The 14,752-nt window shown below is 40.3% G+C and overlaps 1 protein-coding gene across 1 annotated transcript in view; it reads left to right on the top strand.

The window, feature by feature from the left end:
- The window catches only part of LOC104402488 (disks large homolog 2), a gene marked incomplete at both ends in the record, with an annotated part of 363,023 nt that overhangs the window by 40,447 nt on the left and 307,824 nt on the right, over positions 1 to 14,752 (top strand). The window contains one exon of the mRNA XM_010010378.1: positions 4,977 to 5,101. Within this exon, the coding sequence (XP_010008680.1) occupies positions 4,977 to 5,101 (125 nt within the window). The remainder of the gene's footprint in view (positions 1 to 4,976; positions 5,102 to 14,752) is intronic.

Below are 14,752 nucleotides of genomic sequence, written 5' to 3'. Positions count from 1 at the left end.
ATTCCTGCTTCTCGGACTTACATTCTTCCGTGATTTTGGTAAAGACTGAAGGACTTTACATCATTCGTAATCAAAATCTGTTCTGAGGCAAAATGCAGCTCTTGAGCAGAGAAAAAGAAGAAAATGAGGCACAATGAGGAGGATATCAGTTGTAGAAGTGTATGGAGGGCTATCAGCCGCAGAGTGCTGTAGGCATGGGAAAATAGCTCCAGAAGTTCTCACTGTTGCCTTAACTCTATTTCCATGGAAGTCAGCGTGGAGTACTTCTGGGAAAATAAAAATGCTGCAACCTATGAAGATGCAAACTCTTATATGGCTGCTTATAGTAGTGTGTGAAAGGAGAAGAATGTAAGATGGAAGGCTAAATAAGAAAGATGGCTCTCATAGCCTTCTGGCTACCCAAAACTATTACCTGTTGGGGATTCTTGCTTTATTTTCTTGATCTTTATGTTGGCAGTATAACAAGTCTTGAGGGGAAAGATTCAAACTGGCCACAACTTGCAAGTTTTATTTTCTTTCCCTGGCATGTGAATCATCCACCATCTTACTCTGACCCTAAGTGTTGTGTTTCAGTGTTGGCAGAAGGTAGAACACCATTCATCTAAAGTAATAATGCGTCTCTGTTGGAGGTTGTCTGCCCCTCCAGGGCCGGAAGAATTACAGCCAGGACTCTTCCCTGCGCAGGCTGAGCTATGAAGAATTCAGCTGATTCTTGTGGAGGAGCAAAGCCTAGTCTGAGAAAGGCATAAAGGGGGCAGGCTGGTGTAGTAACCCTAAAGTATTGACCTTCCCTTCAGAGGAGAACAGGAAGGAGACTTTGGGGCTGGCCAGGGAGAAATTACTCTGATTTGGTAGTTTGAGCTAAGTTTCTCTGCTTGAAAAGTAAGGCTGAGCCAACAGAGCAATTTGAGCTTGGTGGTAGATCCCCAAGAAACATGAGATATCCAGCATGAATAGAAGGAAATTGAGGTAACTTGGTTTTAAGCCAAACCAGGCATGTTGTACTATGCTAAGCCTTTTGTCAGGCTGCATGCATGACTGAGGCCTTGCAACAAAAGGTGGGGAAGCTAGGAAGAAACTGAACTACCCATTAAAAAAACACATCTAATACAGCATGCATCTACTGCTGAGTAATTTTATACTAATCTTCCCTGTATAGCAGGTAACTAATTATATGAGATCTATGTGAGAACTTGGAGAAAGACAGCAAGATTTAGGTCAAGAGATAATTTAGCTAACATGAATTGAACACAGAAGTATTTATATCTGGACCCTTATATATTTGGACATGCGAATAATGATGTTTGACCATGCCACTAAAGTTAGGAGGTCTGAGACTTGTTCAGAGTTTTTTGTCCCTTACATATGTGTTAGGATTTTTGCCTAAATCTCTTCTACTGAAGAATCCTGAAACAAAGCAGGCAAGCATATTTAGGCCTAAATATGGATCGCAATTAAAAAGTATCAGTGGAGTATCCCAAAGGAAGAAGACTTCTGTTGCTTTACACCTCTTCTTCTCTGTATCAGCTGCTATTAGTTCTTCTTAAACATTTATCTGCATTGTCACCAGGCCTCTGAGCTCATTGTTAATTTGCTTCCAAGGGAAGTAGGGGTTGGAATTGAAAGAGGGCAGTGAATTAACTTGATATTTATGGTGAACCACTCCCAACCATGAGAGTCAGCATGCAAGAAAGCATGAATGTTCCACCTTGGAAAATGCGGTGGCTGAGTGATGGTTCAGCTGTTGTTTTGGGCTGAGGGAAGGCAGACATTTCCATCGGCTAACATGAAATGACAGGGAGACAGAGATACGCCAAGAAAAGCTGTGAAGATAATTAACACCCTCTTTTTTTTTTTCCAGTAATGGGGACAAAGGAGTTGCAAAAAGTAAAGGGTGGAGAGCTAACCCCTGCAGAAGGGTTCAGGAAGCGTTATGCTAGTAGACAGTGCTTGATTGGAACTTGAACTTACAGCTTGTCAGCTACAATGAGGTTTTAATACAACAACCATATGCTGATGAACCTGTGAACTAGTAAGCATGAGGGGAGAAAAGAGAGCTGTACATCAGTGTTGCTGCTCAGATCTGAGATAAAGCAGCTTTTAACCAGAAATCTCCTATTGCGTTATTTTTCAACTCAAGTCTCTTAAAAGGCCATGAGTAGCTGTGCTTTTAGCTTTGTTGGCCAGGAGCTGAAATACAGAGGTAGAATAGTTTTATATGTAGCAAATTAAGACCCTTCAAGAACCACAGTGAAAAATACTGCTTTTAGCTTTTTTCAGCACAGTTCTGGTGCGGGAAAGCCTTGCAGGGACATACCTCGCTGCCGAGGCAGCTAGTGTCTGACAACTTGTAGATCCTGTTCATCAAGTCAAGGACTGCAGCCAGAGTAATGGCTTGAAATTTTCTGGATACAGAAGTGCCAGTGAGGAATGCTGCCCTGTTCTTTTAAAAGGTTATTCCTAAGGGAATGGTCCTGCTGTAAAACAGATGCATGTTTATGGATAAAAGTTCAAGGGCTAGCACTGATTCTTCTGAGGAGTCCGTAGCCGTTTTACCACATCACTGCTTGCAGTCAGCATTGCTGTTTTCTAACTCTAAAAAGTTAATGGAAAAAAGTATGGCAGGAGGAAAAGAGAGCAGGGAAAGCATGAAACCGTTTCAGAAATTATTTTGTGCTAAGAAATGTAACGAACTTTATGTGAAGAACTGGAACAGCTAAACACACCCCACATAACAGGCAAGGTTTTGTAGGTTTTAAAGCTCTTCAGGCACGCTCTTTTATTATGTTTGTGTTCCCTAACCAACTAACAGTTATGTCCAGATTCCTCCTCCCTACCCTGCTCTTCCTCTTTCTCTATCAAGAGAAGGTTTGAGGGGTTTGGAAATCCACCTCTATTCAGAAATGCAGGTTATTGCATATTTTTTAAATCCCTTTGCAGTTAGGAATAAACCCCAAAATTTTAATTTTTGTGGAGTTGGGGTTTGTGTTTTGGTTTTTTTTCCTTAAAAATCAAGTATTACTCAAACTTTCTAGAAATCCGCTCTTGGTTTTAGTAGTGTTTTAAGGCTGTCGTTCAGGCTTCCTGAAGTGCGTGCAAGTACATATTTTTTCATTCCTACATGTTGGAAGATAAGGTTCATTATATGACGTAGAGAAAACCTTACAGGAAGATATTCCTATAGTAATTTTAGAGTGCATGTTGGTATAGAGTGGACTGTATAATGAAGCATGTTTTAAAATGCTGGGAAAATAACCTGAACCTGAGATGATTCTAATGATGATGTCCCATCCCTGGCAGTGTTCAAGGCCAGGTTGGACAGGGCGTTAAGCAACCTGGTCTAGTGGGAGGTGTCCCTGCCTGTGGTAGGGGGTTGGAACTAGATGAGCTATAAGGTCTCTTCTAACCCAGTGATTCTTTGATTCTTTGAAAGGGAGATTAAATCAAAGACTTGTAATGCTAGCCTGAAGATGGTTTTTAACTCTACAGAAAATATATACACAGAGTATTTCAGTATTATAATGTTTTTTCATATTATAGCTAGCTGAGAAGCATTAAGATACGTGTAGTCCTAAATCTTTCTCCTTGGATTATAAATTACTTCAGTACTGAAGATGTATTCACAATTATATGCTGATAGAAGAGCTGCAGATTGCCTGTGCATCTCTTGAGTAATAAGAGCTGCATCGCTTGTGAATGTAGAATACTGATAACAGAATGGGGAATTTGACATGCTGCAGGCAGCCAACGTGCAGGCTTTCACACACAAAATGCACTGCATGCCTGTCCTACTAATTGAAGTACAGTTCCAAAATGCAGAAATGAGCTTTGATTGAAATTACAAAATAGTAATTATATTAAAAAAAAAACCAACCAGGCATTGAGGTGCCATTTTTATTAGTAACTCTTCTCACTAGGACTGAACTGGATACCTTTACACAAGCAGCAGTGAAGGAAAGAAACTCCCAGTAGTCTGAGAAGTTCATGAAATGATAAAAGCATTTTTAATACCCTCAACATATTTCATTCACAGTAGTGATATTGATATTCTGTGATATCAATAACATTATATCACTCTGATAAGCCTAAATACCTAATTATGAAAATACTTTGGGATGAGAGAGACTGTAAGGATGAAGTTACTGCATTGAATTTTAAGACCCCCGCCTGTGCATAAAGGGGTCTTAAACCTGCATCTAACTTCCTACAACTAAGAAAGAATCCCTTGCAATGATAATGTCAGTTTATACAGAAAAGTGTAATAGCTAATACATACTCCCAAAAGAGGGTTTGAATGTGGGGTTGAATTGCAGGTGGAAAACAGTGACTCAATTTGCAAGCATATGTATGTATGTCATGCCTATTTATCTTTCAGTATATTCTCACCAATGTAGAAGCAGTAAGTAGGATTATTAAGTAGACTCTCATAATATCTCTTTCAAACCTTCCATTCCAGCAAATCAGTAAGATGAAAGAAATAGTCTTGTGCAGAGCTGGGTTTTTCTAAAGCATGTGAATTCGAGCAGTGATCACTTTTCAACAGAAAGTGTACTAAAATACTTCAGAGCTAAATTTTATTCACTGCTTCTGTTCATAAATGGCAGTGGGTTTTAAAGTCTTTTTTTCAGAGCTGTGGAGTGTTTTTAGCCTCTAGCTCTCATTGACTTGGATAAATTCATATTGGAGTTCAGATGCTAATTTATGCGACTGCTTTTGAAAACAAATTTAGGTCAAATCCTGTTTCTGTAGGAGCATCCATTAACTCTTCCATTAACTCTGGGAAATCTTTGTGTTCACAGCCTCTGTTCTTTACCTGACAATTAATTATTTCTGACTGAGTCACCTGCCTTCAAGTTTGGAGCTTGTCAAATCAAGTGCTTTCTTTAGGAAGAAATGATACTTTGCTCGTGCACCACAGACAAATGCTGTGGAAATCTAGCATCTGCTGATGCATTTACTTCCTTTTATTTTTCCAGGGGAATTCTGGCCTGGGGTTCAGTATTGCTGGAGGAACAGATAACCCACACATTGGGGATGATCCTGGGATATTCATTACTAAGATTATACCAGGAGGAGCTGCAGCAGAGGATGGAAGACTCAGGTAAAAACTAACTCTTTATGCATGTTCGGAAAGAAAATACATGATTATTGTAAATCATTCTCTAGGAGTCATATGCCAATTGTGTCTTTCATGGGGTCAGGGGAAGTAAAGGACATGACAGTATCCTTTCTGCTAAGGTAGGAGAGCTAACTGAAGTAGCTTAAAGCAACTTGGTAAGATTAGTTAAGTCCTGTATAAAGAAAGGCGCGTTTGCTGGTGCCACCTCCATCCCTGTACCAGTCATTTCACTTATTAGAAAAGGCGAGATAGGAACAGGAGGAGGAAATAGGTATAATAGCATGGAAGTCTTTCTCTGCTTTGTCTTTGTGTGTTCATGGCTGAAGAACCATGCTTTGTGTTATACTTTAAGGCTATCAAGACTTCCCAAGCTACAGTGTCATTGTTAAAGTCATAGGTATTCGGAGACACTTCTGTTATTTGACTGCAGTAGTGAGGTCTGCTTACTGCTGTTTCCAAACCCTTTTTTGCACTGTGGGGATGTGATGTCTATGGTCAAATTCTGACTTAACTCCAGAGCAGTCTGTCACCAAGATGGACACACAGGTCACTTGCGTTTCTCAAATACATGGTGAGAAGTGCTTGTGCTTCTCTTTCCTTATGGACTGCATGCAGAAAGGTTTCCATCTATCACAGAGGCTGCCACCCATCTGTCAGTCGTGAAGCCTGCTGATGCTCCAAAAGGCCATTCAGCTGGAAAGACTTGGGATAAAATTCTGAAGCTTTCATGATCTCAGCACTGGAATCCAAGCTCTGGGAGACTTTGCCAAAAACAGATAGTCTAAAATCCATGAAATGTGACCAGATGATGGGAGTAATTTTGTTCCCAAAGCCTTTTCCTTTAATTCAAAGTTAAAAATAGGGGAGGTTGGCCAGTTTTTAGAGAAAGTTTTAGATATTTCTTATGCTAGGTTAGTAATTTGATCTTGGAAACATTTCTTATTTTTACTGTGATGGTGATAAGGAGTCATGAAAGTTGGCAGCGCCTGAAGAATTCACCTTCTAAATATGATTATAGAGAAAAGGAGTAGGAATAATCTCACGTAACTTTATGACTAAAGTGCAGCTGTCTACCCCTAAGCTAGTCATCGTAGAGAATCCCAGTGAAGAAAAACCTAGGCATTTCTAGGTTGTGATTCATCCCATCCTAAAGTCAATGTCTAAAATAGAACAGAAAGAATCACATCTTAAAAGGCCCTGCGTTTTCACTGATGACTCAAATGAAAAGGAGTTTCTTCAATCAGTTCAGCTATAGTGAACTATACCATAAATGTCTGCATTGGGCCAGATAAGGTTCGTGCAACAGAGTGTGAGGAAACAGCAGTATATGGAAATCATGCTGTCAAATTTGATGTGATGAACAGCATGGGAGGGTCTTAAGCTTGTATTTACCTTTCTACAAATAAGAAAGAATCCCTTGCAAGAAATAATATCTTTTAGTAGTGTGTTTAATTACTTTTGAGAGCTTTTTTTAGTTTAAACTATTAAGAAGACAGAAGCCATTGCAGTGTTTTGTCGTGCTATCTTTGTATGAAATTAAATATTTCATAACTCATTGCTATACTAATTAACTACTGTAAGTTTAACCCATTATTATTAAGTAATGACAGAGTTGGAAAGGTCATAGAAAGACCTAAGCCCACAAAAAAACTAGCACGCTAATGCAATTCATGAATCTATGTTAAGATTAGACCTGGCAAACTTTGTGTTTTGTAAGAAGAGCTTAGTAGTACAAGTATAGTTATCTTACTACTAAGATAATATTCTTAGAGTATTGTATTTGTTAGTACAGTGTTATAATTGATAAGCATCTATTTGGCATGGTTGTTTTTCCTATTCTCATTTGTAAACATGGATTTTGCAAAGATTCATTCTTTCCTTGTTTTCTCTGGTGAGTGGATTTCACTTTGCTACAATGCTTGCAAAGACACAAGCCTGTCATGTTTTAGGAGCACCTGAAAATGTAGTTGTCAGTGATCATTACTGATACAGCACTGAAGAGAGGAGCTTCCCTGGGGCAGTCTCTGCTGACTTGCATGGTAATTAATTTTACATAACAGTTTATCAGCTAAGGCCACTCTATAGGAACACAAGCTCCACATTGTGCAGTAATGTGTGCCAAGAACAGCAATAACCTCTGTTCCCAGCAAAAGCCCAATTTTGAATTACCTGAGAATGGAAGATTGGTGTTTATGGACAGAAATATGATCTATTTTCTTCTGTCCATTTTTGCCTCAGACTCTGCCTGCAGATACTCTATATCATATAGCAGGGTGGACTGTCTGAATTGGCTTCTAAATCTACTGTCTGCTTTTAAATCATAAAAGCCTATAAAATCACTTTTACTGCATTTTACATGAAGTCCCTTTGATCTAACTTAGCTGAGTGAAGTTCTTCAAATAGCGAGACTGTGAAAGCGACCTGCTAGAAATGGACTTAATGCTACAGACACTTACAAATCTTTTATGTGTATATATGGGCTGACAAGCGGAGGAGTAGGTCAACTGGAGTTTCATGAAAGTCCAACAAAAGCAAATGCAACTTCCTGCACCTGGGAAGTAGTAACTCTCCAGTGTGCGATTCGTAAGTACATAAATATCAGGTATGAATACCTGATTGGAGGGAATGAAGACAAAGGGTCCAGACTTCTATCAGCAGTGACCAGTGACAGGGAAAGAAGCAGTGGACACAAAACACATGGAATTCCTTCTGAACATCAGGAAACACTTTTTTACTGTGAGGGTGGCTGACTCTGGCCACAGGTTGCCCAAAGAGGTTGTGGCATCTCCATCCTTGGAGATGTTCAAAACCTGACCAGACATGTTCCTGGACAACCTGTTCTATCTAACCTTGCTTCACCAAGGAGTGTTTGACAAGGTGATCTCAAGAGGTGCTTTTCAACCTGTATGATACTGTGATTCTGTATTTTGCACCTGAGTCACCAGTGTGCCCTGGTGCAATGAAGGACAGTGAATTGAGGTCAGCAGAGATGCACAGAAAAGGACTGGAGGCAACAGTCACATGTTGCAATAAGGGAAATTCCAATTTGGTCTAAGGAAAAAAATACAATCTTTTAAATGAGGATAGTGAGGCACTGTAACTGGTGGTTCAGTGAGACTATGGGGTCTCTGTCTTCAGAGGGACTCAGAGTTCATCTGGACAAAGTCCTGAGCAACATGATTGAACTGCTTGGAGCAGGAGGTTGGACTAGATGACCTCCACAGGTCCCTTCCAACCTGAATCCTGGATTGTTTTCTGATTATGTAGATTATTCTTACATATTGAACCTGTTTGTGAGACTGAAACAAAGGTGATTAAATTCATGTGGGGTTTTTTTTCCTTTAGAGAACAGTACTTTTACTAACAGTAAGTACAATGCTCAGTGTAGGTTTGTATCACTTCATGGCCCACATCACTTAAAAAAAGAGTAAAAGTTATGAGCCACTATAGACTACATTCATCTTAATAAAAAATCCTGGGTTTGGAAGACTTCTTGAACTTTCACATATTAATCATAAAGCACAGAATCACAGCATATCTCAAGTTGGAAAGGACCCACAAGATTCGAGTCCAGCTCCCTGCCCCTCGCAGCACTACTTAACACCATATAACTAAGAGCATTGTCCAGATGCTCCTTGGACAGGCTTGGTGCCGTGACCACCTTCCTGGGGAGCTTGGTCCAGTGACCAACCACCTTCTCAGTGAAGAACCTTTCCTTAATGTCCTAGTGTCCAATCTGAACTTCCCTGGATGCCGCTTCATTCTATTTCCTTGTGTCCTGTTGATGGTCTTCCTCCCTCCACTGCCTCCTTTAAGGAAGTAGTAACTACTGTATACTACTCTCCCTGAAATGCACTGATTTCTAGAACTCTTCTTGACTAGTACAACAACCAATACACTGCACAATTTACATTTTAGAAGACATTTTAGGTAAGTACACAACTCCTCATCTTGCAAAATAAAGGAAGCTGGCTAATCTTTCATGATGTCCCTATAATACATAGGAAACAATTTCATGGCATAAAAAATAATTCATTTTAGATTTGATTACTTTAGGTAAACGTGACTGTAATAAGCTTGGGAGTTACTGAAAATTAGGGTTTTGCTACATGCCATGTCCCTTTGAAGCTTTGAGTTTCAAGTCAGTGACAGATAGAGAATATAAAACTGCCAGAAGTAGCAACCATTCCCACTGAGCTGAAGGAGAATTTCTCTCAACAGTTTGATCTTTTAAGACTTTTGATGCGTAAAAAACTTCTGCTTCTATCTCACAAATGTCAGTTGTCCATGGGCAAACACCTACTTCTTAATAAAGAAGCTCTGAACATAGGCTTCTTTTACTCTCTGGAAGAAAGAGAATTCCAGTAATTTATGTCTCGGTGCCTTTTTTTGTTTTATTTGAGTTTGTGTCAGAGAAGAAAGTACAGTGATTGCCTCAATTGCCCAGATAAAGCAAAGAACTTCAATATACTATCTCAGCAGTTCTTTCTATTGACACTTACTGATCATAAGTGAAATTCTGGCTTCTAAAAAATTCATCACACTCTGGAAAACACGAGTGATCAGCTCATGGAAGTAGAAGCACAGCGTAGTGATATAACTGGACCGAAAACACAAACATTAGTAAAAGGATAATGAAAAGCTTTCTATTCTGACCAAGTTTAAAATAAGAATTTATTTTCAGCAATCATAAACTAAAACTGGTTTGTGTCAAGTATCATTCTTTCTGTTTATAGCTTCTCACAGTCAAGTTCTGATCTTATGGTAAAGGTATTTTTCTTAAAACTCTGTCTGCAGGATTGAGGGAGTTGTATGAGTTCCTTATCTATTGCTGTTAGAAAAGACACTTTTCTTTTTTATGGTGGCAAGTTTGAAAATGTGAATTTTAAAAAGCTCTTGGGATATAAAACTCAAAGGTCTTCGATAGAACAAGGATTCAAATCTTATGGTCATAGGACTCTCATAGAACCTGTAATTCAAAACTCAGTTACTCCATTTGTGACTGTATATATATTGTGAGTTTATTCCCAGATAGATATGGACGCCTTGAGCTTGAATTTCAGGGGTTAATGTTGTACCAAAGGTTATTTTGGCATTTGAACCTGAGCTGTACTCGGGAGGAAAGAGGGTTGATGTGAGGGGTGAGTCAAAGGGAAGATAGTGATTGTGCCTGGAGGCACATTGCCCTGGTAAGCTGCCCAGACCTGAACCTGTTTCATTCATTCTTTCTTCTAGGAAACTGGTTTCCAGTCTCTTTCCATTTTTGAACCTATAATTTTACTTTTTTTCCCCTTAGAAGTGTGCATATTTGTAAGGAGAACTTAAATACGTTGAGAAAAGTAGATCGATTGAGAGCTTGGCAGACTAATCGGGAACAGCACACTCAGCCCCATCTATCTGAACACCACGGGTTAAAAAGTACTGAAGCTGTGCAGTGTTTGTCTTTCCTTTGTAAATGTGTCTTGCCTGATAGTATTTTAATTACTGATTGTCGGGAGGTTTAGGATTGTGAAACTGCAGCACTTTTAAGGCCTGCTGTATTCTCCCATCACCATAGTAGTTAGCCCCATTAAATGTTTTTTTTCCCCCCAGCTCTCAAGGTGATACAGTGTGGGGAAAGCAGCATAATACACATGCTAATGGGATGAGACAAGAACCGAAATAACTTGCCCTTAGTCATCTCGTAAATCAGGGAGAAAACTTGGAATGGAATAGTGATTCCTTCTCTTGTATTTCTGTGCCTTACAGGCTTCAGTTCAGTGCCTACCAGCAAAAGTTTCAAACACATGAGATTTGTGTTCCCTTCAGTTGTCAACTAACCCACTGCGGTGTGTCAAAGGATTATAAATTTAGCTAGGTGTATGCAGTAAGAGAGGAACTCTGAAGATAAGATGCTTTTTCATGCATATTTTGTTAGTAAAAAACAAATTCAGAAACATAATTTAAAGGTAAAGATTGCATTCTGACAAGATTTAAAAAAAAAATAGTTCTGTGTTTCACTAAAGATGAACCAGAAAGGAAATGTTACAGTTTCATGCCGTTCACTCAAAGCTTGAAAACTGGAATTAAGAAACACTCCGGTGTAACTGCTGTGTGCAGTTTACTTGAGAAACACAAAGGAAAGAAGGAATGGAAGAGAGGACACAGAAGCAAGTCTCCACTTGGCAGTTGGCTAGATAAAAGACCCCCTTCAGTCTTTGCCCCGTGGGCTGTGCTGACAGTGCTTTGCCTCTGATGAATAGTCTGAAATCGAAATCCCTCCAGCAGCAGCAGGAGCACAGTTGTTGCCTGTTGGTATGTGTTTGTAGCTCTGTATTGCTTTACTAAGAAGTGAACTGGCAGTGATAATAGGAATAAACTAGGGGCTCTTTCAGATTAATGTGAAGAGCTATTCCCAGCAGAGATGATGTTCTTGATACGTGTGTCATGTGTCTCTAATTCAGCTTAGGCAACTGGCTTCATCTCACCATCATTATATATCGAAACAGAAGTGTGTCTGCTTTGTGATTCACTGCCAAGTCTCTGTTTGCTAACTTTTGCTCTTGTATTAAGACTATCAGAACCGGGTCTGTTTGCTTTGCAATGGCACACAGCTTGTTCAGGATGTTATTATAATTACAGTGCAGCCACAAAACACTGATTCATATCTGTGCTGTTTACAGGCCTCTGACAATGCTATTAGTTCAGTACCTAATTTAGTAGTAAGTTAATAAAGAGACATTCACCCCATTAGGTAAAACATGCTTGCTTTGCAAACAGTCATAAATTACATCATGAATTATTGGCTGCTCACACTGTTCTGGTTTGTGTTAGGAAGTTTGATCTTGTTAACTCTGTTTGTCTGTGTATTTGTGTGTATCGTTTTTGAGCTACTGTGAAATTAAAGACCGAATTACCACAGGGGATCTAAATGAAAACAGGCAGATCACAAAATCAAATCCGATTCTCACGCATTATTTTTACAGTTGAACATGTCTTACCATAGCTCAAGTTTTAAGTTAGCAACATATACATCTTCTCATCAATGGAATGTTACCATGTAATTCTCTGTCGCTTTCACTACTTTTCTTTGACTGAATCCTTTTTCTCTGTTTTCCTATGTGAAATTTGCATTCCTTGTTTGGTATTGCAGAGCCCCAGTGTGTCTCTCAATTTGATTATATTTCTGGATTTCCCATTTTCAAAATAATTTGGTAGGCTGTAAAAGTTTTCCGATGCTGTGCAAGAAAGGAAAGGGAAATTATGTTTTAACAGCTGAATTCTAAGGTAAAGAGAACAGAATTTAATGAGAAGAAGAAGGAACCTCTCTGGCTTGTGGTATTTGAAACTGGTGAATTTTAGGGGCCTCTTTATAGACAGCAGGGATGGACATTATTGTAGTCATTTTCTTTTGTAACACAAAGGATCACTTTCTTCCCCCTGTAAGATTCTGAAGTGTTTTCTATTACTTGAAACCACTCCTTGTGAATGTTATTAGTAACATTTTTAATGTTATTAATATTAATGCTATTAATAACATGCTACTTGAGCAACATAGCATGTTATTAGGACTTCAGGTACACTGCAGTTGTATAATGCCCATTGCACTATGTATTTCCTGCAGTGGTACTGAACTGGTTAACAGAGCTTTCTCCCAGGAGTTCCTTTAGTACCCATCCTGCCTGACATTACAATCACCCCAGAGCGCTGCAAGCAGCAGAACAGCACCATGCAGCCAAATCCCAGCGATTATTTCATCAACGTGTTTGCACTGCTACTGTAGTTAGGAATTTAAATAGCTCAGTGGCAATTTATCTGGAGTAAGAAGCCTTCTGTGGTTACACACCTTAGGAATCATCAGCTCTCTATGGAGCCTAGTGTTAGTCAAGGAAAAAAAACACTTCACATCTGTTCTTGTACTTGACAGGTGGAACCCTCTGGGGTACTGCTGAATTCTTCGTTTAATTCCCCACCAAACCTGAAAACAAGATTTTGGATGAAAAAAACCTGACTTATCATAATAAATAAAATAATTAAGTAAAAATAGTTATGTTAGTTATGTTCCTTATAATCAGCAAACATCTTATTCCAAAATTTTTAGAGAAAAGCTTGGACAACTTCTTGCTTCTGACAGCCAAAACCACCGATACACAGTGAGTATGAACACAGCCTGTTCGTACCCCATCAGAACTCTAGGCTGTGGTTGAATCAACACTTTGGCTTCTCAGGCTTAAGCCAAACTGTATTTCCTGACAATACCTCATCACTGTTGACACATTCCTCACTCCACTTCTACTGCAGATGCTAGGAGCAGGGGTTTTACATTTATGTCCCCGTGGCATGTTTTAATATCAAATTTGCAAGATGTGCAAGTACTTTGTTTGGATGTGTTGCTTCCATCGTGCCATTCTGCATTTCACTCTTAATCAAACCATCACAAAGAGCAAGCTTTGGGGGCTTTTTTTTTTCCTACTTACCTGTCTGCGTTCTCCTCCAAGTTGCAGCTCGCTCTGTGTTAAATGTGCAGCCTGATGGTACTGATGCTCTGAAGCTCCTGAAGCTTCTCACTGAACTTGATCTACACGTTTTCTTCTCCATTACTTTAATGCTACACCTTTGTTTGGAATAGCTACTCTCAATCAAACCAGAGCGGAAGGGAGGGTTTTCTACTTGTTAGTGCAAGCGCCTGGGAGGCAGGATCGCTCAGTTTTGTTCTCAACTTGCTATGCTTGATCTGCGGCAGCACTTTTCTTCCTTTGTGCTGAAGTTCCCCCATTTGTAAAATGGGTATAGCAATCATTATCTTTGCCTCACGGGGGTTGTGGGGAAGCTTAAGCGAGTTCATATTTGCAAAACACTTTGAAAGCCCGAGATGAAAAGTGCTCGCAAAAAATACCGAATCCGGAATTGCCTCCTGGGTTATCTGTTGCAACTGGTTTTCCTGCACAAACCTGAATGCGCTGCAGACAGTGCTGGTGTCAGTTGGGAGGATTTTAAGCACGGGTGAGGAACAACTGAGTGGATCTGTGTGTTCCGTAGGCAAAGCGTATGTGGGTCCCAAGGAAGAGCCTCATCCTCCCCCAGTGAGCTCGCTGTGGCCAAGCCAAAGAAGCTGCTCTTCCCTGGGCCTCGGGGCCTCAAAGCCCCTGCTTGGTGCTGGAGCCAGATAAACCGGAGGGCTCAGAGGGTAAGTCAGGGCTGCGAAGCCATCCCTGCTCTGTACCACACCTACAGAGCCTGGCCTGGGGCATCTTCCACTACCTGCAGAGCAGCCCTGCAGCTGGGAGGAGCTTCTCGGCTTCCTGGTGTCTTCATTCATCTCAGACTTTACAGAGTTTTGTTTTTCTTTGCCCTTTCTTTATGCCAGCACCTTCCTCTCACAACACCCCACAGCTACCCACACTTCCTTTTTCTCTTTGCCTCTCCGCTGTCCCATTTTGGCCTCTGGCTTTGAAGGGCAGACACAAATACTTGTTCTGTGAGCTGAAGTTTTTCCTTCTGGCCACCATTAGAAGCTGCTGCCTCTGCCGGCTGCCAGAGCCGCCAAGCCGAGCTGCCACGGAGGCTGGATGCGCTGGGAGTTCCAGAGCTCGGTTCCTAGTGGGAGTAGTTTCAGAGGGAAAGCATCCTACATGGCAGTGGCAGGGGGCGGGG

The sequence above is a fragment of the Nestor notabilis genome, unplaced genomic scaffold, assembly GCF_000696875.1.
Source record: "Nestor notabilis isolate BGI_N333 unplaced genomic scaffold, ASM69687v1 scaffold1630, whole genome shotgun sequence".
Lineage (NCBI taxonomy): Eukaryota > Metazoa > Chordata > Aves > Psittaciformes > Psittacidae > Nestor > Nestor notabilis.
This window is presented reverse-complemented; position numbering and strand designations above follow the sequence as displayed.